The sequence below is a fragment of the Miniopterus natalensis genome, chromosome 18, assembly GCF_054644295.1.
Source record: "Miniopterus natalensis isolate mMinNat1 chromosome 18, mMinNat1.hap1, whole genome shotgun sequence".
Lineage (NCBI taxonomy): Eukaryota > Metazoa > Chordata > Mammalia > Chiroptera > Miniopteridae > Miniopterus > Miniopterus natalensis.
Window position 1 is genome coordinate 37,465,759 of NC_142098.1, and position 25,405 is coordinate 37,491,163.

Below are 25,405 nucleotides of genomic sequence, written 5' to 3' on the forward strand. Positions count from 1 at the left end.
TCCAAATCTCTTCTCTCTGCCTCCCCCTAATCTAGCTTCTACCCTGGGCCCCTGCTCTTGGGAGAGGAGGAGGAAGCCATCGTCGGGGCCCACGTCCAGGTTGTGGCTCAATCCCTAGGAGGATGCGTGCAGGAGGCAGCTGACAGATGTTTCGCTGTCTCCCTCTCCTTTCCTCTCTCTAAAATCAATGAAAACATGTTTTTTTTTTAAAAAAAAAAGAAACAGGGGAAATTAATTTTAATAATACATTTTACTTAACCCAATTATGGGTTAAATATTTGGCTTCAACCCTCCAAACTAACATTTTCAACTTGTTGTTCCACTTATGGCTGATTCTTGTGTGTGCCCTGACCAGGAATCAAACCTGCAATCTCGGCATATCGGGATGATGCTCTAACCACTGAGCACCCGGCCAGGGCCAGTTAAAGATTTTTGTCTCATTCCAGGAGGCAGTGATACAGGTGGGCTCCCAGAGTGAGGACTGTATTGTGTAAGGGACTAATCAGGTATGTAATAAGAGGCGTGTCTATGAAAATAATACATTTTACTTAACCCAGTTACGGAAGGCAGAATAATGGCCCCTGAAGGCGTCCACATTCCAAGGCCCTGATCTGTGAATGTGTTTCCTGACATGCCAAGAGGCACTGCAGCGGTGACTAAGTTAAGAAGCTTGAGATGGGGAGAGATAATCCTGGGTCATCTGGGCTGGCCATGCAATCAAGTATCCTTATAAGGAAAGAGGAAGGCAGGACAGTCAGGGGCGAAGATGGGATGCGGGAGCAGAGGTCCCAGGGAATCTATAAACACGCTTGAGAATGTTACCTTCTAGTTCAGTTAATTACCTTGGAAAAAAACAAAGGTTAGCTATTGGAGCAAATTATAAAGCAGTTTGTGAGCCTGGAGAGCTGCCAGTTGAGAAGATTTCTAGATGTGAGGCTTGAAGTGTCTTTTGCAGGTTGATAGGTCTCTGATGATGTCATTCAGGTGTTCAGGTAAACATTTTTTAGTGGCTCACCCAGCATCAGGCAGGGAGATTGTCTAAGCCTGAGCTACTGTGGCCATGTCTCTGAAGTCTATATCAAGTCATCTTGCTGCAGTTTGCAGGGCTTTAGGGAAAAGGGCAGTTTTAGTTCTCGATAATTCCACGTCGGAGGAGAGAGGGAAGGGGGCAGTGCTGGGGGTGGGGGAGGTGCAGTGTTAAAAGGCAAGGCCAGGGAGAAGGGTGCCCTTGAAAGAGGAGGTGGGAGGGAGAGAAGGGAAAGATGCGATGCTTTCTAGGGGAAGAGAGGTCCCAGCCATGGGACAGCATGGACAAAGGTCCTGAGGTAGGAGCATGTCTGCTGTTGAGAAACAGCAAGGCAGCCAGTATTCTTTCCTCTCTCTCTAAAATGTGAGATCTGGGCCCATGTTCCTCCCCTGCTCAAATCGCTTCCAAGTTCCCTGACCGCAGGCCTCCCCTCCCTTAAATGGAGAGGCCTTCTCTCCCTTCCCCCCTCGCTTTCTCGCCCCTTTGTACGGTGTCCTATGAATTCGGCTCAATTCTGGCCCAGTCTACACGGAGATAGGCTCAGACCACACAAGTTAAGGGCTCAGTCTCATAAGACTGTTCCCCTTTCAGATGCTAATCACAAGTCCAGACTTCACCTGTGCTTCTGACAGACCAGCTGCAAATCAGAGGTTCCCACAACCCCTTTTTCAGTTTCCAGTGTTCCAGGATAGCATGCTACTTTCAATCACCAAAATACTGGTATTTTTGTGCAGCAATATATATATTTTGTTATCGTTACTCCTTACCCTAGGATATTTTTTCCATCAATTTTTAGAGAGAGTGGAAGGGAGGGGGAGTGAGGGGGGGAGAGAGAAACATCAATGTGACAGAGACACATCAATTGGTTGCCTCCCACACAAGAGCCCCGACCCGGCTGGGGATCAAACCTGCAACCCAGGTACGTGCCCTTGACCAGGAACTGAACCCGAGACCCTTCGGTGTGTGGGCTGAAGCTCTAACCACTGGACCACACCCGCCAGGGTGTGCTGCAATATTTTTTGATAAAGTGACACTTGAATAATTTGTGTCTTGAGCTGCACCCAGACAGTTGCAGGCTGCCTCATAATTTCATTCTGAATCAGGCTCACTCATTTAGAAAACTTAAAAGTATCTTTTGGGTGAACAGTGTCTCCCTTCCTGGCTCACCCGAGGGGGGGAGGGGGAGGCGAGCAAAGCTTCCTCTTTATTTAATTAAACTTTAATTTGAGATAATTGTAGATTCACATGGAATTTTACGAAATGATACAAAGAGATCTTGTGCGCCCTTGGCTCAGATCCCCCCACTGGGAACATCTCATAAAACGATAGTACAGTCAGTTCCCCTTATTCCCAGAGTGTTCTCTAAAGTCGCCGAACCCTGAGCCCACGAACGCTGAGCAGCTGCTCCTGGGGGGAGTACAAGGTTAGGCTTCTGGCCACATTTGCAGGAACCTGTCAATACGTAACTTTGTTTCATGTGCGTTTCTGTGTAAAGAGGCCTTGTCTAAAAACACTGTTGATCGCTCCCATTGAACTCAGGCCAACAGCGCTAGGACTCCTGCCTGAAGGAAGCTCATCTACCCCATAAATAAAAACATATGTATGCCCTGGCCGGGTAGCTCAGTTGGTTAGAGTGTTGTCAGGACACACCAAGCTTGTGGGTTTGATCCTTGGTCAGGGCGCATACAAGAATCAACCAATGATGCATCTATATGTGGAACAGGAAATTAAAGCTTCTCTTTCTCGCTCTTCTTTCCTCTCTTTCTCTCAAATCAATAAATACAATTTTTTAAATATATATTTTTATTGATTTCAGAGAGAGGAAGGGAAAGGGAGAGAGAGAGAGAAACATCAATGATGGGAGTCAGTGATCGGCTGCCTCCTGCACGCGCCCTACTGGGGACCGAGCCCACAACCTTGGCGTGTGCCCTGCCCGGGAATTGAACCATGATCTCCTGCTTCATAGGTCAATGCCCAACTGCTGAGCCACACCAGCCGGGCAATAAATACAAATTTTTAAAATGTATGTATTTTCACCATAGCCAGTTTGGCTCAGTGGTTAGAGCACTGGCCTGTGGACTGCAGGGTCCCGGGTTTGATTCTGGCCAAGGGCACGTACCTCGGTTGCAGGCTCCATCCCCGGCCCCGGGTAGGTTGGGGTGCGTGCGGGAGGCAACCAATAGATGTGTCTCTCTCACATTGATGTTTCTCTCTCTCCCCTTCCACTCTCTCTGAAAAGCAATGGAAGAAATACCTTTAGGCAAGGATAATAAATAAATAAATAAATAAATAAATAAATAAATAAATAAATAAATAAATGTATGTATTTTCTCCGTAAGGCACATCACTGCCTTCTGGCCCTGGACAGTACTTTGACACTATGCCAGTGGGCCATTTTAAACAGCAGTCATCAGCAAAAAGCACAAAAATGTGAAAAATGTGGCGCTAAATAGACCGTGAAAAGGACACTTGTTTAAAATAAGTGAGAGCTGAATGGAGAAGGTAGAGCTTCACCTCGTTCAACCCCAGCTGGGAATGTGTGTGTTGGGCAACGCAGGGGGTTTTTTTTTGCCACTCTGTACACATCTGGAGATGACCACCAAAGTGCCCAGTACTGACGAAGCAGTGACTATTTATTTTGGGATTTTTACATATTTGCCTTACATTTGTGGACTCTGCAAATACTGAGGATCAGCTGTCTAATATCACAACCAGGATGTTGACATTGATGTGGTCAAAGCTATTTCCATCACCAGGATCCCTCCTGCTGCGCTTTCTCTACTCCCACTCTCTCCTAACCTCTGGTGACCACAAATCTGTTCTTCATTTCTAGGGCTTTGTCATGTCAAGAATATTATATAAATGGAATCATATAGGCCCTGGCCTGGTAGCTCAGTTGGTTAGAGTGTTGTTCCGATACGCCAAGGTTTCAGGTTTGATCCCTGGTCAGAGGACATACAAGAAGCAACCAATGAATGTAGGGTCCTTTAAGCTATTTACCCCCTGGTTGGGGAGGAGAAGTGTAAATCATTTACTCTTAAGTGTCCTTGGTTAGAGAATATAGGATTTTGCAATTTGCTAGATGGCTATTAACTGCTTGGCCATTAAACCGCCTGTCTTAGTTTCCCTGTTCCGCTTGTCCTGGCTCACTAGCCTGTCTCAGGAAGGTCAAAAACAGCAGGGAGCCCGGCTGGCATGGATCCACGGTTGAGCATCGACCTATATTTAGGAGATTGAGGTTCAATTCCCGGTCAGGGCACATGTCTGGGTTGCAGGCTTGATCCCCAGTTCGGTGGCATGCAGGAGGCAGGCGATCAATGACTCTCTCATCATTGATGTTTCTCTCTCTCTTCCTCTCCCTTTTTCTCTCTGAAATCAGTAAAGATATATTAAAAAAACAAAACAAAAAACTGGCAAAGAGGCCAGTGTGCATGGAATAGAGTGAACGAGCTGGGGAAGGTGGGAGATGAGGTTAGGTGGGGATGGGGACCCGTAGTCCTGCCGAGTGAGGTGGGAGCCACAAGAGGAACTGAGGAAGGACGTGACCTCACTCACTACTGTAAACAAATTCTGCTACCAAGTTGGGAACTTCTGCGGGCAGCAAGGGCAGGAGCAGTAAGGAAGCGACTGTGACAGTCCAGGTGGACAGTCCAGGTGGAAGATGACAGCAGCTGGACTAGGGCGATTCAATTCATTTTGAAGGTTAAGGGAACAGGATTTCCTGCTGCCTGGGATGTGCAATGTGAGAAGCAAAGAAGAGTCATGAATCCTTTCAACGGAAATAGACTCAAAGCACTTAGCAAGTAGCCACAGCAGGTAGTGCCTTAAACTGACCTGGGCTGTGTCAATTAAAGACGCCGCCGTCAGCCAAGCACAGGATTGCATCACAGGGAAGGAAACTGGCTAATCTTTTTTTTTTCTTTAATATATCTTTATTGATTTCAGAGAGAGAGAGAAACATCGATCATGAGAGAGTTGTTGATCAGCTGCCTCCTGCATGCCCTCAGCTGGGGATGGAGCGGGAATCGAACTGCAGTCTCCTGGATCCTAGGTCAATGCTCAACCGCTGAGCCGGGGCAGGCCTGGCTAATCTTGATAAGGCTTGGAGCCAGCCTCTCTTTCTCCTCACATTTTCCTTCTGGGCTGGGCTCTCCGCACTTCCCCCCCCAGGCCAGAAGGGAAGGATTTCCCCCCTCTCCACCTTGAATTCATTGTCAGCCAGACTGATGAGGCTCCCACACCCGCCTGCCAGGCCTGGCTTCACTCAGGTCGCTGATGGCTACCAACAGGCCACATCTCAGCTGTTTTGCACATGAGGTGCAGACCCAGTCTCCCACCCCATGTGCACGTGTGGTATGTGACAACATGGGCCCCAAGCTCAGTCCCTCTCCCACCCTGTGGAATATAATAGAGGCCATCTGTAAGTGCACCGCGATGCCTGTGTGCACAGACGTGGGGGTCGAAGGAGGTGGGGCAGGCACCAGGGCTGGTCCTCTCCGGACCTTGGGAGCTCGGCCAACTCCTTGTCAGGGAACAGCCAAAAGGAAACTGTTCCCAGATGTGAGCCCAGGTTGTAAACAGCTGGTGTTTTGATCTCACACAGCTTGCAAGCAAGCACATCCACCCTGCATGCCCGATTTATCACCCTGTTTGCTTGGTTTTCTGAACTGTATATAAGTTTGTATTGAAGAAGCCTAAGCTGCAGAGACTTCACTAGCAGGCTGCCCCCAGAGCACGTGTGAGTCCTAATAAACTCACTCTTTTGCAGCCAGTCCTCTGGGTTATTTCTTTGGAATCAGCAAGCATTATGCTGAGGCCTTCTTGGGCCTCAGCTCTTTGCAAAACAGTGCATAACCCATCTCCTTTCCCATCTTCCAGGACTTCTGTAGCTGTTCCCCCCTCCCTCTTGTTTGTACTTTTCTTGCTGATCTGTAATTCTTTACTTATTATGGCTAAGAATCGCTCTTAGTTACATGTGTTGCAAATATCTCCTCACAACTTGTGGCTCCTCTTTTCATTTTGTTTATGGTCTCTTTCGATGTTTTATTTGCTATGCAGTTCTTTTCTTTTATGGTTAGTACTTTTTGTATCCTAAGAAATCTTTCTCCATAATATCACCATAAAAAGGAATAAGAACACTCCTTTGGAATCTTCTCCAAGGTAAAAAAAATTGTGTGATCAACATGCCATCATTTGTATTAAAACCGTGGGGAGAGGGGAGATTTTGTGTGTGGGGGTGTGTGTTCATATTGCTTCTCTATGCACACTTTATCTCTGGAAACATAACAAGGACTTGGTTATACCAGTTGATGGTTGGGGCTAAGAATTCAGGGGCACACTTTATTTTTTTTAATTCTCACCTGAGGATATGTTTTCATTAATTTTAGAGAGGGAGAGACAGAGATACATCAATGTGAGAGAGAAACATCGATTCGTTGCTTCTTGTATGCACCCCAACCAGGGATCGAACCTGCAACCTAGGTACGTGCCCTGACTGGGAATCGAACCTGTGACCCTTCAGTAAATGGGATGACACTCCAACCAACTGAGCCACACCGGCCAGAGCAGGAGCACCTCTTTTTTCACTATGTTCACTTTTGTAACTATTGAACTTTGAAACGTAGGAATGAATTACTTATAAAAAAACTGAACTGATTAAGATGATTTTTAATACAACAATCTTTCATACAACTCTTTGCCCATGTTTTCTTCTCAACATTTTGTTTTGCACCATTAGATCTTCAATCCCCCTGGAGATGACTTTTGTGTAAGGCAGACATTCCATCTCCCACTGCATGCGGACAACCCACATCCTTCCCCCGTCATCTGAAAGGTGACTTCTGTCTCCTATCAAATCTCCATGGGGCGGCCTTGGCCAGCTAGCTCAGTTGGTTAGAGCTGATAGACCTGATAGACCGAGGTTGTGGGTTTGATCCCCAGCCAGGGTACATACAAGAAGCAACTAATGAAACCATAAACGAGCAGAACAACAAATAGATGTTCCTCTCCCTCCCTCCCTCTCTCTCCAGCACACCCACGCCTTTCCCCTCTCCTTCCTCCAGGCACGTATACCCTGGCCTCCTTCCTCCACGGGCCCTTCTTTTACCTCTGTAACTTGTCTCCTGAGCCCACGCAGCTCAGCTTAGTCACTTTTTCCACGGTTCACTTCTGCTTCTGTGGCTTTCTCAGTAAACTTTTGCTTGTAAAATAAAACAATCTGCATGACGCGTGGGTCTGTTTCTGGGCTGTCTGTGCTTTTTAGTTAAGCTGTTCATCTAATCTTATGCAAATACCACTGTGTGTTGGTCCCTAAGGCAGGACAGTAAGGATCTGGACTTCTGACCAGGCCAGCCCCGCACAGTCATCCTCAGAATTGCCTTGGCTTTTTTTGCAGCTTTGTTTTCCCGCATGTATTGGTTTACTAAGTTGCTGTAAGAAATTCCCACAGCTGCGGCTGGGTGGGCACATTCCTAGGTTTCGGGTTCCATCCCCGGGTGGGGAGAGTGAGGGAGGCAACTGGTCAATGCCTCTCTCTCTCTCTCTCTCTTTCTCTCCCTTCCTCTCTCTAAAATCAATTTGAAAAAACAAGAAAGAAAGTCCCACCAACTGAGGAGCTAAAACAACAGGTACTTGTCTGTTTTGCAAGCTAGAAAGGCCTCCACCTTTTGGGCATTGTGACTGGCACCGCTAGGAACATTCATGTGTAAGTTTTTTGCCTGAAGATAAGTTTTTGTTTTCTTGAGTTCAAGTAGAGATTGTGTACATAAATTTTATTTCTCTTGGCTGAACAAGTAGGAGTGGGATTGCTGAGTCATAAAGTGAGTGTAATGTTTAACTTGACGAGGACCCGCCAGACTGCTTTCCAGACACCACACCGCTGTGCGCACCCACCAGCAGCGCAGGAGAGGCCGGGCGCACGCGGGGGGCGCGGCAGTTTATAGGAGCCGCTCTGGCAGAGCTGCAGTGACCTCAACAGCGTGTCAGGCCCCAACACTCTCTCCTCCTGAGCGCTTTTCCGGGTGACCTGAGGACTCTTTCCCCTTTCTCATCGGCTGTTCCTTCTGCGTCATTTTCTGAGGTCTCCTCTTCTGCTCCACCTCAGCCACCTACTCCCTTGGTGACCTCAGCTGACCTCATGGTGGTAAATACCATCAGTGTTCTGGTGACTTCTTTTTTTAAAAAAAAAATTTGGGGTTTTTTTTTTGAGAGAGATTTGTTCCACTTATTTATGCATCATTGGTTGATTCTTGTATGTGCCCTGACCAGGGATCGAAACTGCAGCCTTGGTGTGTTCCTGGCCAGGGTTGACAACCTAGAATTTTTTAAATGTGAAGTCTTCTGATGTTTTAAGGTGTTTTTTTTAATTGTTGCGGAGGATATTTTTTCATTGATTTTTAGAGAGAGTGGAAGGAAGGGAGGGAGGGAGAAAGAAAGAGAAACATGAATATGAAAGAAAAACATCAATTGGGTGCCCCCTGAACGTGCCCCGACCGGGGCCGGTGATCCAACCTGCAACCCAGGTACGTGCCCTGACTGGGAATCGAACCTGCCACCTTTTGGCGCAACAATGCTCCAACCAACTGAGCCACACCAGCCAGGCACAGGTTTCTTTTCAAGGTGATAAAAATGTTCTAAAACTGATTGTGATGATGGTAACACAACTCTGAACATATTAAAAACCCCTGAACTGTACACTTTAAATGGGCAAATTGTATGGTGAGTTATATTTTTATAAAGCTGTTACCAAACAAAAGCTTCTACCAAACAAAAAAGTCCTTCCTGTGGCTCTCAGGCTCTCATCTTTCAGAAAGTAACCCCAATGTCCTTACCACAGCTGGTCTGGCCCTGTGTGGTCTGCCTTCCCCCTTCTACCCCCAGCCCTGCTATTTTCTGAACACTTCCCATGATCGACACATTTAATCCTGAAGCACACCCTGTGAGATAAAAGCTATTAACCCATTTTCCAGATGAAGAGACTGAGGCAGGAGCAGTGAAATGACTTACCCAAAGGTGACCCAGCATGTGTGTGGCTGAGCTGGGAGACTGAGGCAGGGCTGAGTAACATTATTAATAGCTGCCGGATGTGCCTGGTGTAGTTCTCAGCTTGGCAAGGGCACCGGTCACTGGTGCAGGCAGCAGCCATCGCTCTGCTCTCGGTGGACATGGGGGAGCGGAGTGCTGCCACCAGAGGGCACTGGACACATGCACAGGTGTTTTCGCATCACAAGGGCCAGAGGGCCACTGCTGGCATTTGGTGGATGGGGACAACAGTCCGGCCATGCCTCGGATGACTCCCACAATGAAAAGTTGTCCTATCCTGGTGCCAGCAGTGCCATTGCTGGGAACCACTAAACACTAGGCCCAGCACCTGCCTTTGCAACAACTGTCCAGTCTGATGGTTAAAAAATAACGAGGAGCCTGGCCAGTGTGGCTCAGCTGTTGAGCGTTGACCTATGATCCTGGAGATCAAGGTTCAATTCCCAATCAGGGTACATGCTGGGGCTGTGGGCTCGATCTCCAGTCGGGGGTGTGCAGGAGGCAGCCGATGAATGACTCTCTCATCATTATTTCTATCTCTCTCTCTTCCTCTCTCTGAAGTCAATATATATTAAAAAAAACAAAACAGGATTCTAGAGCCACCTGCCTGGGCTCAAAACTAGCTCAGAACAAACCTGGCTCAGCCACTGACTACCTCTGTGACCTTGGACAAGTCTTTGAACCTTCCTGAGCTCGTCTGAAAAATGGGGATGCTAACCGTCCCTTCCTCATAATAGGATTAAGATAAGACGTGTCAATGCTCAGAACAACGCCTGGGAGATACTCAGTGTTATTAAGTGTTAGCTAGGAATATTATTATTTTAGTAGCAAGTGCTCAGTGTCTAATAAATCTGTCACCCCTTCCAATCCTGCGGGACCTCTGTGGGCAGGAGCAGGTGTGAAGGTGCCTCGCTCAGCACAATGAGGAGTGTTTGTTGGGTGACTAACATGCACTGATGTCAGGGAGTCCTGAGTGCCTATGGCTCCCAGGAAAGACAGACACGGGGCCAGGTGGGGATCACAGGTTTATTGGGGGCTCCACGCACGCACACTCACGGTGTCACATGACAACGGCACGGTTACTCGATACACACAAGGTGGCCTCCGCCCACAGCTGGGGCCCAGAGGCAGTGGGGTGCAGTCTCCTCCCTTGCGGCCCAGACCCAGCTGGTGCCTTCCTCCTGGGCAGCTGAGGGAGGGGGCTGCTGGGGTGGGCCCCAGGCCTGGAATGGGGAACTGAGCAGGCAAGTCCATGGGAGGCTGGGGTGGAGGGGCCACCACCCTCACTCCAGGGACTGAAGCATCAGCAGCTGTTTCAGCACCTTCGTCTGGCTGGTCTCCCGGATCTCACCAGCCAAGAACATCTCGTCCACGACTGTGTAAACCTGAGTGAAGGGAGGTGAAGGGAGACCTGGTATGAGGGAAGGGGCCCGGGATGCTGGTCCTAACCTGAGAGCTGGGGTCTCCGAGGCCTGAGAGCCAGGAAATGGGCACCAGCAGAGGCACAGAGGCGGCACAGGGGTTCCGGCCCACCCTCCCTCCTGGCCTGTGGCTCCTGCAGCCTCGTGTTTACTGGGAGCCCACCTTGTAGAAGTTGAACACCAGGTCCAGTTCGCAGACGTTGTGGAAATATTCGTTTAAGACCTGGGAGAGGAAGAGAGAGATAGTGAGGGACGGGCAGGGATGGTTCTCAGTACTGGAGGCCAGCCGTGGGCCCAGCCCGCCCGCCTGCCCTCGCACATACCTCCACGAAGTTGTGGATGGCCTCCAGGTAGGCCAGGTTGTTGTCATTGACGTCCACGCAGATGCAAAAGTAGAGGCCCGCATAGCGTCGGTAAATGATCTTAAAGTTCCGGAACTGCAGGGCAGAGAGGCTGTCAGTGACAGGGCGTGCCCAGGACCTAAAACATTTGGTTCTTCATTCCTCTCGTGGTCCCTGAGGCCCTGCTCTGTGTCTGGCCCTGTGCTGGGGACACAGTGATGAGCGATATGGGTCTGGCCCTCTCTTCCTCGGGCTCACAGTCCAGTGGTGAGAGTCATCCTCAGACATCTCCAGAGAGGGCAGGGCTGGGTTGCAGGAGCCTAGAGGGGACAGCTAACTCAGCCTGGGGGTCCAGAGGGCTTCCTGGAGGAGGGGACACTGCACCTGAGATCTGGAGGATGAGCAGAAATGAATGGGCAGGAGTGTTCTAGGCAGAGGCAGTAGCTTGTATAAAAGCCCAGAGCGAAGGGGAGCCTGGTGTGTTTCATGGCATCCATCCCACCTTTCCGTGCCTCCCTACTGCCTCTGGAGACCGTCCAATTCCTTAGCCTGGGACAATTCATTCATTCATTCATTCATTCATTCATTCATTCATTCATTCATTCCACAAACACTGCCTGAGCACCGACCGTGGGGCAGGCTCGGCGCTGGGTAGCAGTCACCACTTGTAACTGAGACAATCCCAGCCTTGCCCTTAACTGAGCTGTAATATAAATATTACTACAGTAATACACACACAACGCAGGTATAAACACGCATGGATGGGACACAGACTCTAATCTTATGTGTGTGTCAGTAGAAAGGCAGACACAGACATGGGTGCGCAGGCTGGAGTGTAAAGTACAAAGTCACCGGGGCGCCTGCAAACCCCGCTCCAGCTCCGGCAGGCGTGCGGCGCCACCTGGCAGCGCCTGGAAGGCCAACGCTGGCCCTTGCTTTCCCTTTCCCAGCTCATCCTTTTGTTTGTTTCTAGCATCATTACAGAGACGCCTGTATGCAATCCATGGGTTAATAAGCATGTATCTGGGCGCATGCTATTTTTCTTTCTTATTTAGATTTTTTATTGATTTTTAGAGAAAGAGGAAGGGAGATGGAGAGAGAGACATCGATGTGAGAGCGAACATCCATCGGCTGCGTCCTGTACACCCCCTACCGGGGATGGAGCCTGTAACCCAGGCATGTGCCCTGACCCGGATTGGAACCTGCAACCTTTCAGTGCACACGACGACGCCCAACCAACTGAGCCACACCAGCCAGGGCTACTTTTCTTTTAACTGATACAAAATGTGATCAAATGGTTGAAGACCCCTGCTCTGGAGAAAGGGTTCAAGACAAAAGGCCCAGGGCAGGAAAACTATCTGGAGTCATTACCAGCTGCCTGTCATAGCTGGTGTGGCCTCGATAGAATCTGACACTGAGCAGAGCTCTTCTTTTCTGGAGAGTGTCCCTTTCCTGCTAACACCTTCCTCACTCCTCCCTATGCCTCTCTGAATTCAATTTCCAGGCTTCTCAGAGGTCGGCCCAGACCCGTATGTCCTCTGCTCCATACTCAGATAAGTCTCTTCCTGCAGGCTGGGGTGGGTCCCCTCTCTGAACTCCTTCAGCCACTGGGGCCCTGTCCCAGCCCTGACCATTCCAGGTGTCACTGTTTAGGGAAGGGTCTATATCCCCATTGGACATTGAGCTCCAAGGGGGAAGGCTGGGGCTGTCATCACTGTGTCCCCAGCACTGTCCAGCACCACCCTGGATATTGAATAGGTGCTTCAGTAGACAGAACTGTCCCCATCCCCCCATCTTCAGGGATGTCCACCCCGTATCCTGCCCAACCCTCTCCCTGAGTGACTCCCTCTTGGATGTCTCGGCTGGAATGGGAACAGTTAGACCTCCCTCCCGATCTTCACTTCAACCTGCTCTTTCCGAAGCTTGTCCTGTCTCAGAAAATGGCAGTGCCATCCTATTGGGGGCTCCGTTTTCTCCCCCACTCCACGTCTAGTCTTTGGCCCTTCTGCTGGCTCTGCCTCCAAGTCTTCTCCCCACCCGTATTGCTTCCATGCCAGTTCCACTCACCAGCATGTCACCTAGACCATGGCTGTCGCCTCCTGTGGCCTCCCTGCTTCTGCTCTTGTCCCCAGTAGAGAGTCCCTAAGTCCGCCCATGTCCCTCTTTTGCTCAAAACCCCCCATGGCTGCCACCTCACTCAGAGAAAGAGCCCAAGTCCTCACCACAGCCCACAAGGCCCCGTGCCACCTGCTGGTGTTATCTTTGTCCTCAGCTCCCTGCCCCCACTCCACTTCACAAAGGCGGGCATTCCTCTATTCCAGGATGTTCCCGCCTCAGGGACTTTGCACTTGCCAGTTCCTGGGTTTGGAATGTCCCTCTCTCAGATATCATGCCTTTCCATTCCAAGTCTTGGTTCAAATGTCACCTCTTCAATGAGGATTTTCTGATCAAGCCATTTAAAGTTACATTCCAACCCCAGTGCACATACCCCAGCATTTTGTGTGTCCCCCCCCCCAGCTGCTGCTTTATGCCCCGGGGCACCTATTACCACCTGACTCGCTGTATCTTCACCATCAGATCTCTGAGGGCAGGGCCTCAGTCAGGCCTGTTACATTAGCTGAAGTATCCCCAGCGCCCAGAATAGCGCCTAGCACACAGCAGGCTCTCGATAAATATTTGCTGAATTCTACAGGACAATCAGCCTGGTCTCTGGCTAACACCATGGGAATTAAAAGTGGAGGCTTCTCAATGAAAAGAGACCAAACAGACACAGCAACCAAAGCAAGGCAAGATCCCTGACTGGCTGTGCACAAGCAGCATTGATAATTTGGGGGAAACTTAAATATTCATTAGGTATTAGAGTAATATTTTAAAAGTATGATGAATTTTATCAGCTCTGATAATAACATTGCGGCAATGTAAGGAAAGCCTTTATTTTTCAAAACATCCTGAAATATCACAATGACTGTAACTTAATTTCAAAAGCTACTGCAAGGGATGGTTCATTATACTATTCTCTCTACTTTTGTGTTGGAACATTTTTATAGCACGTTTTTAAAAGGCACCAAAAATAATTCTTCAGTCCAAAAAGAAAAAGGTAGAGCAGAAGGCAAAATATTAATACTAATTAAATCTGGGTATGGGTGCATAAATCTTTAATCAGCTTCTCCCTCACTGTCCTAAACTGTACGTTTGAAAGTTTTCACAATGCGAAGTACCCAAAAAGAGGAAGACAGCAGGCTAAAAGCGTGTGAGTGAATGAATGAATTGGGGAGGAAGGAGGGTCTGAGGGGTTAATGCAAGCGGAGGTTGGGCAGGAGGCGGGGAGGCAGGGCGGTGTGGCAGGTGCGGGGGCCTCTCACCTCCACAAAGTTGGTGTGTTTGGCATCTCGGACAGTGACCACAGCGTGCACCTCCTCGATCAGCTTCTGTTTCTCATCGTCATCAAACTGCATGTACCACTTGGCCAGGCGCGTCTTGCCCGCTCTGTTCTGGATGAGAATGAAGCGGATCTGGGGGCGGCAGGAGTTGGAAGTCAGAGGCAGGGAAGGAGGGCCAGTGCCGCACGCACCCCGCAGCCCCACCTCACGGGGGGAGAGAGTCCACACCTCCCTGCTGCCTGTCTTCCCCAGGGCCCAGCCAGGCTGGCCTGGCCACATGCTCCTGCACCAGGTCCCTCCATGGCCCCTGGAGGGTGATTCCTCTTCCGCAGAGCGGCCAACTCTGCACTCAGCTCCAGGGCTCTGAGTCCAAGGTTCCATCACCTCTTATCTGCCTGATCTTGGGCAAAAGATCCTCCTCCCCGAGCACCTATTTCCCCAGCAGCAAAACAAGTTTCCTTAGAAGATCCATCTTGGGCTGTTTTATAGGTTAAATAAGTTTATATAAGAATAGTTCTGTGGCTGGCACATAGCAGTCACTCAATAAATGTTTGCGTTTCAAACTGCTTTGGTATGAATTCTGGCAGTGCCAACCTCTATTTTTCTTTTTCCTTACTAATTTTAAAAAATTGAGGTATACTTCATATACCATAAAATTCACCCAAAATATATATAGTTCAATGATTTTTAGTATATTCATACAACTGTACAAAAATCACCACTAATTCCAGAACACTTGCATCATCCCAAATAGAAATCCTCCACCCATTAGCAGTCACTCTCCCTCCCCCAGCTACCAGCAACCACTAATTTTCCTGTCTCCATGAATTTGCCTGTTCTGGACATTTCATATAAGTGGAATCATACAATGTGTGACCTCTATCTGGCTTCTTTCACTCAGCATATTTTCAAAGTTCATCCATGCTGTAGTGTGGATAAGTACTTTATTTCTTTTTATGGCTGAATGACATTCCACTCTATGGAGAGACCTCATTTTGTTTATCCATTCACCTATTGGTGGGCATTTGGGTTGTTTACATTCTCTGGTGATTATGAATAATGCTGCTGTGAACATTTGTGTACAAGTTTTTATGTGGATATATGTTTTCATTTCTCTTGGGTAGATACCTAGGAGCGGAATTGCAGGATCATATGTAACTCTATATCTAACTTTTTCAGGAGCTGCTAAGCTATATTCCGAAGCACCTGCCACTGCTTGGGGCCTCAGTTTAATTACCTAGAAAACAGGGCCACATACGGGTGTGATGAGGAGGAAACAACATATGAGAAGTACCCAGAACAGTGCCCGGCTCAGGTTATGCATTCTGAGTCAGCTATGATTGTCATCAGTGATGGCTAGAAAATTCGTTTTTATGGTTCTGAAATGCCAGGTGAACTGTCATAGGGCTACTATGAAAAACGAACGAGTTAATGTCCGGAGTGCTTAGCAGAGTGCCTGTTACATACTAAGCACTCAATATTATGACTGAGGGACATTTGACTAAGTGGCTAAGAACTCAAACTCTAGACTCTGAATGAATCCTGGCACTGCTCCCTGGGTGTCCATGGGCAAGTCACTTAACCTCTCTGGGCCTTAGTTTCCCCATCTGTATAATGGACATAATGAGAGTCTCTCCCTCGTAACACTGTTGCACAGGTTAATAAACATAAGGGGTGTAGTACAGTGACTAGGACAACTAAGTGACATGTAAGTACAGTGGAACCTTGGTTCTCAAACTGAATTTGTTCTGGTAGGCTGAGAAGCGATTTGTTAGAAAACCCAATCATTTTTTCCCATTAGAAATGATGTAATTGAATTAATCCTTTCCAGGTTATTGGAAAAATTAATTAGCTGTTTTATGATTTGCTGTTTTAATCTTTCTCAATTGCCTGTGATCATTGTTTCATGAGCACTGTCACACCCTTAACAACATCAGCACTCTTGATGGCCTCTTTATGTTTTAAAATTGTGCTAATCGGCAATTTCACCATACCATACTCGGTAGCTAGATCAGACACATAAAAACCTCTATCGTACTTTGCAATGATTTCTTTTTAAGTTCTATCATTGTTCTCACAACTTTCCTTTTCACTTTACTGCTATCACTAACCTTCTTAGGACCCATGGGGACTTACTGTATGTATTCAATAATAATAAACAGCAACAAAAGAAAAACCACAAAAATATTCATAGCACAATTTCCTGAGATTTTAACGTGAGGTTTAGCAGTAAACTGACTCATACTCGTGCATTCTCTTCTTTGTTTGTTGCCTATGAGATGCATTACTGATCATACAGGTATCAGCATGAAAGGGTTGTCAGATCAAAAACCAAAGTTTTGTTCAACAACCAAGACATTTTTCCATGAACAACTTGGTCAAGAGCCAAATTATTTAAGATGGGAGATGTTCAAGAACCGAGGTTGACTGTATTAGTTCTTAGTAGTATTATAATTCATCATCATTTGACTGAGAAAACTATGGCCCAAGTTCACCCCGTTAGGAAGCCTGCCTTTGGGCACAGTTCTATTTGACACAGGCATGCTTATGCCCATTTTATAGATAAAGAAACCGAAGCTTAGAGTCTTGCAGCCAGCAAGCAGAGCTGGAGTCCAATGGCTTACCCTGCCTTATGGGAACCTCTACCCTTTTAGGAGTCCACTCCCTTTCCTAAGTCTCATTCTCCACATATTGTACTCCCCTCCCCCAACCAATCAAGCTGGCTGGGGCAGGATATTACACTCTTCTTCCAAGAATCCCTTCTGCTGAGCCAGGGAAAACCACTTCCTAGCAGAGCAGGGGTCACAGGCAGGAAGGAAACAGGCATGGGTGGGGGTGAGCTGGACCCACACCAGGCAGGCTGTGGCTTGACACACAGAGCTGGAGATACATGGGACATTCAGGAAGGAGAGCTAGAAGCAGACCTACGGAGCTGAGAGCTGTTCTGACACCCACCCTCATTCATTTCTTTTCCCAGCTCCCTGCCCAAAGAATCCTTTCTTATGATCTAAAGCCCCATCCCCGGGATTGGATGCCAAATCCAAAGCCCAGTCCTTGCTCCAAAGGCCCCACCTCTCACTTCCGTGTCTACTTCCACCCTCCCAACTCACCTCCCCCCTTGGAAAGACCTGTTACATAGCGCCCCATTCATTTCTAGTATCCTTTCCCTACCTCCAATCCTTCGTCCCCTTTGCAGTACACTTTTCCCGACTCTAAAGGCCCATTCCCTACAGTGGTGCACTTCCTGTCTCCACTTCCAGTCTCTCATTAGCAGTATCCCGCCTGTTTCAACGCCCACTCTCCACCTGCAATGCCAGCTTTCTGCCTCTAGAGACCCCTTCTCTTCTATCCCAGTGTCTCTCATTCTTCTCCCACGCTCCTGCCACACTCCCAGAGGGCCCTCCTCTTGGGACGCCCCCTCCCCACCTCCAATTCCTTCTTCCTGTTTCCGAGACCCTGTCTCGCCAATTGCCTCCCTGTTTCAAAAGCCCCCAATCATCTCCAATATCTCCCACTCGCACAGCCCTCTCCCCTTGGCACCTGATATCCAACGACCCCTAGCCCCCAGACCCCCAATGCACACCCGCGCCCAGAATCACCGCTCACTTCCCCGCTTCCTGGCCTTGGATCGGCCCCAATCCAGGAGAGCTCGCGCCGGGCCCAGACCATCGCACCGCGGCGGGGGGGCTTGTCAGTGCCGGACCAAGCCTCCTATCTGCACGTGAACCCACCCTCCTCCCGTCCCCAACGTGAGCGCGCCCCCGTTACCATGGCGACCCCCGTCCGGACCCCAGCTGCCCAGGTCCCGCGGCTACTGGGCGGCTCCCGCTCTGGAAGCTATTGGGGGACCCAGGGCTAGAGCGGACTTCCGGCGGAAGTACCCGCTTGCCCGCTAGCGCATAGCCCTCTGGGAATTGTAGTCCCAAGAATGCCGGTAGAAAGAGACTGTCCTTCCCAACATGCTGCGCAACTGTCCGTTTCCCGGTGCACGGTTCATGCTCCTTACTCATACTAGGAGCTGTGGGTGAGTGTCTCTTCGGAGGACTACGATTATCGAAATGCTTGGCAGCCAGACGGGTGACCATTGCATTCTGGGAAATGTAATTCTAGTAGCCCCTCCTCCAAGGCGAGTTGGGCATTCTGGGAATAGTAGTTTAAATAAGGGAATGGCGGGGGCTGCTAGAAATGTAACCGTTTTCCGTGCTCAGCCAGCGCTTTAAAATAGGTTCTGTTTCCCTGTGGGAGACGGAGAGTAGTGTAAGAGCACAATTTTGGAAGCCAGAGCTGTGTGCAGATCCTGCCGTTGCATTTCCTAGCTCTGTGACTTTGGGCCACCAACCTCGCCTCTTAATTTCGTCTGTAAAATAGGAGAGAGCAAGGGGTCGCCTCAGCAGGGTTGTATTGAAGCTTTGATAGGTTTCCAAAGTACTCAGCACAGTGCTTGACACATAGTAAGTACACAATAAATATTAGTTAACATCATGAATGTTCATCGTTAACATACGTCAGATAATAAGGCATCTTATTATTTTCTATCCAGAGGTATTCTGTTTTCTTTAAGCTAGTCAAAGAAGCCAGGGTTTTCCCCACCTCGTGCCTTTCCGTTGCGCTTGCTAACCCCTGGAAAGCTTTCACTCATTCATTCTAAGGCTGGATTCTTTTCTTTTCTAAAATATGTTTTTATTGATTTTAGAGAGAGAGAGAGGAACGTGGTCGCCCCCTACTGGGCATCCAGCCCGCCAGGAATGGAACTGGTGACCTCTCCGTGCACGGGACAACGCTCAACCAAATGAGCCACACCGACCAGTGTGAGGCTGGCTTCTTTTCTTCTTTTAGTTTAAACACCACCTCCACAGATCTGTTTAGAGGACCCTACATGCAAAGGTTCCCCTGTAGTACCGCCAAAATTCTGTAGGTAAGCAGGTTTTTTTATAGCCTTTATTACAACTTTTAATGATTTGATTTGCTGCGTGTGTTGTCTAGATCTTCCATTAGGTGGTAAGCTGTTGAGCGTACAGACGCTATTAACTGCATCTACATTACCTAGAATATGGTGGCATATAGAAGCACTCCGCAAAGGTATTACTATTGAGACTTGCCCTAATAAAAGCAAAGCATATCCTAGAACAATGTAAATTTAAAGTGTATTATTGGCAGAAGAACCAACACGGAACTATTGAATAACTGTGAGGGCAAAAAGAGGTCAGCGATCATTTCTGTCCTGTGTACTACTCAGTCTCCAACAGATTTGGGACCAGGATAAGGTAAGCGAGGTGCCCAGGGTGGAAAAAAAATTTTTAATTGATTTGTAGAGAGAGAGGAAGGAAGAAGGATAGAGATAGAAACATCAATATCGAGAGAGAAACATCATGGATCGGCTGCCTCCTGCCGCCGTCTACTGAGGATGAGTGGCAACCTGGGCATGTGCCCTGACTGGGAATCCAACTGTGATCTCCTGGTTCCTAGGTCGATGCTCAACCACTGAGCCACCTGGCACAGCCAGGGTGGAAATTTTTTTTTTTTTTAAATATATCTGTATTGATTTCAGAGAAAGAAAAGGAGAGGGAGAGAGAGATAGAGACATCAATGATGAGAGAGTTATTGATCAGCTGCCTGGCCCACAACCCAGGCATGTGCCCTGACCGGGAATCGAACCCCGATCACCTGGATCCTAGGTCGATGTTCAACCGCTGAGCTATGCCCGGTCGGGCCAGGGTGGAAAATTTTAAAAGGCATTCACACTTAGGTGCTGATCCAGCCCTTGCATGAGCCTGAAAGTGAGCACCTCCTCGGAGTTCATTCCCTGGACATCTTGCTTGCTTCACCTTAGCCCCAGCCCTGATCTCCAGTGTTTAGCTTAGTGCCTGGCACCAGTCTGGTGTTCAAGAAACATTTACTGAATGAATGAATGAATGAATGAATGAATGAATGAATGAATGAATGAACAGGAAACAGGAAAACAGATACTGTCCCCACCCAGACAGCATTCAGGGGAAATAGACTTAAATGACATTATACAAATTTTTAAAAAGTTACTTAGCAAACAACAATTGGCTTTTTTTTCCTCACACACTTTCTGTGGGTCAGGAATTTGGGAGCAGCTTTGCTGGGTGGTTCTAGCTTGTAGTCTCTCATGAAGTTGCTCATTCGTAGGGTTGACTGATTAATGCTGGCTGTTTGAAGGCCTCAGTTCTTCACAAGGGGGGCCTCTCCACAAGGACATGTGAGTGTCCTCACATGGCAGCTGTTTCCCCCCAAGAAAGGGCAAGGCAGAAGCTGCAATGTCTTTTATGACCTTGCCTCAGAATTCCCACACTGTCATTTCCACAGTATCTTATTGGTACATAGGTCAGCTCTATCTAATGTAAATCATTGTGGTTCACCTTGGAGTCTGGTTACCACAATTGCTTATAGCGAGTCCCCCAGACTAGCTGAAGACTTGGGAACAACCTCCCAGAGGCAGTGTCATTTAGCAGAGATCAGATGAATGGAGCCCTGGCCAGTGTGGCTCAGTTGGTTTAGCTTCATCTTGTGCACCAAAAGGTCGCCAGTTCCATTCCCAGTCAGGGCACATACCCAGGTTGCTGGTTTGATCCCCAGTTAGGATGCAAACGGGAGCAACCTATTGATGTTTCTCTCCCTCTCCCTTCCTCTCTCTCTAAAAAATCAATATAAAATCTTTTATTTAAAAAAAAAAGACAGACAATATCGAGTGTTTAGGAAAACGTGAAGCAGCTGAAATTCTTATGCATGACTCCAGGGATATAAATTGGTATATTCACTTTGGGAAACTGGTTAAAGAAAGTGAACACACGCCCACTCTGTGACCAGCAATTTCACTCCGAGGTATATACCTAGCAGACATGAGTCCATATGTTTATCAAAAGACATGTTCTAGACTGCTCATAGCAGCACTATCCATAATAGCTAAAATGTGGAAACTACCCAGATGTTCACCAACAGTAGAATGGATAGATACATCATGGTTCATTCACACAGTGGAATACTGCACAGCATTGAGAATGAACAATCTACATCTACACACAGTAACATGGATGAATCTAACAGTGTTGATCAAAGAGGCCACTTAGTGTATAATTGCATTTATATAAAGTATAAAAACAGGGGAACTAACCTACAGTCATAAAAATCAGGAAAGTGGTTCTCCTTGTTGAGGGGAGGGGAGTTGGAAGGGGAGGGGGGCTTCTGAGACATTGGTCATATTGTTTCTTAATCTGGATGCTGGTTATAGGCATGTGTTCTCTGAACACTTGTGGTGCTGTACACTTGATTTGTGCACTTCTCAGTATGCATGTTATATTTCAATTTTTAAAAAACATTTTTTAAAATTTATTGATTTTAGAGAGAAAGAGGGTGGGGGAAAGAGTGAGAGAGCAAGCGAGAGAATAACATCGATTTGTTGTTCTATTTATTGATACATTCATTGGTTGATTCTTGTATATGCCCTGACCGGGGATGGAATCTGCAACCTTGGCATATCGAGAGGACGCTCTAGCAACTGAGCTACTGGCCAGGCTGAGTAAATTTTTTTTAAAAATATGTTTTTAATGATTAAAGAGAAGAAGGGAGAGAGAAAGACATCGGGAGAGAACCATCAATTGGCTGCCTCCCGCACTCCCCCTGCTAGGGGTGAAGCCCGAAACCGGGGCGTGTGTCCTTACAGAGAATCGAACTAGTGACCTCTTGGTTCTTGGGTCCACGCTCAACCAACTCAGCCACAGCGGTCAAGACCAGTTTTGGAAGTTTATAGAAATTGAGAGGCTCATCAGTCGTTCTTCATCAGATATTTAGTGCGCGCCCGCTACGCTCAGGCTCCGGTCAGCGGGCGCTGAGAATAGTGAATCCGAGCATCCCCGCCTCCCATGTCTTCCTCGTGATTGGCTGACCCTCTGGCCAATGGCGGGAGAGTACACCGCTCTCCGCCGTCTCCCGGGGCAACGCGAGCTGCAGCTTCTTCAGTTCGGTTTGTAGGCGGCGCTGTGACCACACCGACGCCTTGGTCAAGCGCAGACTTGGTCCCCACCCTCTCTGATTCTTTATGATTCTGAGAAATGGAGAAAGAATACACTCCAGCACTTCCACCCTCTTTGCAAAATTCTTTTGTGTATTTTTCTGCCTCTGCATATCTCTCATGCTGGTCTGGATTCCCAGGCTCCACCTCGTACCTACTGTGGCTTTTGGGTTGGTGTGACCCCCTGTCCCAGTCATTGGAGCCTCTAGAGCAGTGCTTAGGAAATCTTGACAGCGGCCCAGGCCCTCAGTCGTAACTTCCTACCGTCGAATAATTGTTTACTGGGTTGTTTATTTATACTGGAGTGGAGGCTAGCGGGGCGCGTGGGGGCGCTTGCCCCCAGGGAAGCCTGCTTCCTGTAGTTGGCTTGCTCAGCTGACACTCGCCCTCCTGCGCACCGGAAAGCATTGCAGAGCTGGGAGGACCTTCCTTGATGGTTCCGTTAGATCATCCAGTGAAACCCTGCCTGAGCCGCTGCTTTGTGCTTGGACCTGTACTGGGGACATCAACGGTGACTGAGAGTCCTAGCCCTGTCCTCATGGGGCTCACAGCCTGATAGGAGAGAAAGACCCATCATGAGACAGGGACAACCCAGGGTGGTCAGAGCTTGAATGGAGGACCCAAAGGGGCTGTTTGTGGGAGTCTGACCCAGCCTGGCAGATCTGGAAGGACTTCCTGGAAGAAGGGACATCTGAGCTAACATCTGAAAGAGGGGGTAGGAGTTAGTCATCAGACAAGGATTGTGTCTTTTTAGTTACCATGCATGTCCCCAGTGGTTACCATCATCTCCTTTGTTTAGCATTTGATTCTTTTATTTATTCATTAACAAATATTTATTGTAGTTTAGTTGCCAGACTGAGGAACTAGCCAGGGTCTCTGACTTCAAAGGGCTCCCACATAAAATGGTGATACCAAAACAGAACTTCAAACTCTGATGGAGTGCTATGAAGAAGAATGAAGATAGTAATCTATCCAGTTGTCTGGGTCTGAACTGCAGATCTGCCATTTAGTAGCTGTGTAACCTCTCTGTGCCATAGTTTAGTGGATTAACAACTACAGTCTACTCGAAAGGCGTTGTGGAGGATCGAGTTAATTAACGTTCAAAAGTGCTTTAGAATGTTACCTAGCATAAAGTGCCCATTTTTATCCAAGAATGATGGGTCAGGACAAATCTGGGAGGCCACCCTAAGGAAGTGACTTCAAGCAGAGACGTGAAGGATAAGGCCCAGTTGATGGGATTCAAAAAAAGGGGAAGGGGCACCTAGGTCCAGTAAGTGAGCCCAGTTTTCTCTCTTCTCTAGGTGCTGCCAGTTCACAAATTTCCCAAGGTTAGAAAAAACGGGAATACTGCACTGGAGTTATAGAGACATTAACTGGGAATCTGGTGCCCCCTCCCTCCAGTCTTTCTGGTGTTCCCTCAGGTAACCTCAAAATCAATTACAAACCAGCGTGAGCAGTGGCAGCCTAAAGAAAATCTAACCCACACACTTGGTTGGCCCATGGTGCTTAAAACAATCTTAAAAACAAATCATTAACATCTAAATCAGATTTCATGCATTAAAAGTGCTAAATTTAAAAAATGGGGGTGTCATGGAAACAACCCTGATCAGTAATCAGAAAACTTTTATTTCAATGTTTTTACTGATTTTTTTTTTTTTTTTTGATTTTTTTTTTTAAGGGAGAGGGGAAGGCAGACGGAGAGAGAAAATGGACCCTGGGCACGTTTGACTGGGACTCGAACCAGCAACCTCCTGGTTCATAGGACCACGCTCAACCAATTGAGCCACACCAGCTGGAACAGGAAACTTTTATTTAACGGGATGTTTTAAAACTTGAGCGTATGTAATTTCATCATGGATTATAGAGCAAGGCATGATTTTCAGCGCTTTACAAATATAACTAAATTCTCACAACAACTCTATGAGGATGGTAAGATTATTATTCCATTTTATAGATGAAGAGATTGAGGAAAGAAAGGGAAAATGCAATAGCCTTTCTTCATGCATTCCATAACTACTGACTCGGCCCCCGGAACGCTCATCTTCCAGGATCCGTGTTTCCGGAGGGGTCCCAGCGGAACCCCTCCACAGTTCAGAAGAACTCAAGTGTTACTAGCGGGTAACTTCTCATTACTACTATTTCCCCTCCAGTCGCCCAAACTGACATTTGATTTGCAGTCATTTGCACAATACTGACTTGAAGGCCAGGGCGCGCAGCAAGTTCTGGGCTCTCGCTCCTCTCCGGGGCTTCTGGAGATCACAGAAACCAGAACAAGTAGCACTAATGCAAGCGTTGTCCGTAGATAAATCTCCTTCACTGCCCCGGGAAGGAGCACGCGCTCCCCAGCCCCGCCCCTTCTTCGGCAACGACGAATTGCGAGGCTCGGATTGGGCTGGGACGGGCCACGCCTCCTTGTGTTCCCCAGTCAGCGTCTTTGCTGCTGCTCTCCCTCCTCCAAAGCCCCTCCTCACCGGCCCACGTTACGTCTCTCCCTCTCTACTCCTCGGTTATCCCCCGGGCTGCGGCTCGCGAGCAGCAAACCCACCTCCCCTTGCCTCTCATTGGCTAGTCAGGTCCCGCGCGAGCGGAATCGCCCCCGCCCACGCAGAACAGGCCGAGCCTTTCCCCTCCAGCTTTCACTTAAGAGGCGGCGCGAGGAGGGGGGCACCGACAGCTTCTGACGCGCGCGCCTCCTGTCGGCCACTCCCTCCACCCCGGGCCAGTAGCTGCGGCAGCTGGCAGCCCCTGCCGCGCACGCGCAGTTGCCCACCCCACTCTGCCCCGTCGCGGGTCGCCTCGTGCTGTCTCGCGCTGCAGCCACTGCAGTAGCGGCATTTTCTTGGGGCGCACGCGCACTGCGCCCTCCGCGGCGGTTCCCAGCACCAGGCCGCTCCGGCGGCAGTGAGCCCCTCGGGAGTGCACGCGCTCTCGCATCTCACCCCGCTCGGCTCCCGCTGTCCCCTCGCGGCGCGCTCCCAGGGGCCGTTATCCTGCAACGGTTCCAGCGCCACGCACGCGCAGTAGTGAGGGGGCGCGCGAGGGAGCGGCGGCCGCCATTGCGAGGGAGGGAGGGAGGGAGCGAGCGAGCGAGCGAGCGAGCGAGGCTGGTCCGCCCTCCCCCTGGTTCCCGCCCCTCCCCCTTCCCCTCCCCGCCCCCCGGCCCCGAG

General features: G+C 48.7%; 1 protein-coding gene across 1 annotated transcript; it reads right to left on the bottom strand.

Moving 5' to 3' along the window:
* Positions 1-10,083: 10,083 nt before the first annotated feature.
* Positions 10,084-25,172, bottom strand: AP2S1 (adaptor related protein complex 2 subunit sigma 1). The gene is made up of 6 exons (XM_016216745.2): positions 25,014-25,172; positions 17,975-18,043; positions 14,189-14,338; positions 10,809-10,922; positions 10,649-10,708; positions 10,084-10,449 (listed from the first exon to the last, which is right to left on the bottom strand). Exons 1-6 carry the CDS (start codon positions 25,170-25,172, stop codon positions 10,348-10,350), a joined length of 654 nt encoding a protein of 217 aa, XP_016072231.2. The 3' UTR covers positions 10,084-10,347.
* Between the last annotated feature and the right edge of the window lie 233 nt (positions 25,173-25,405).

What these genes read in the sequence shown, in the direction of transcription:
- AP2S1 (XM_016216745.2), bottom strand. Translation starts at nt 25,172, where the DNA reads ATGCGAGAGCGCGTGCACTCCCGAGGGGCTCACTGCCGCCGGAGCGGC. An exon ending in GCGACCCGCGACGGGGCAGA is followed by an intron (nt 18,044 to 25,013) that starts GTGGGGTGGGCA and finishes GTCCCCCAATAG; the next exon opens with CTTCCAGAGCGGGAGCCGCC. An exon ending in TCCGGACGGGGGTCGCCATG is followed by an intron (nt 14,339 to 17,974) that starts GTAACGGGGGCG and finishes TGCCGCCCCCAG; the next exon opens with ATCCGCTTCATTCTCATCCA.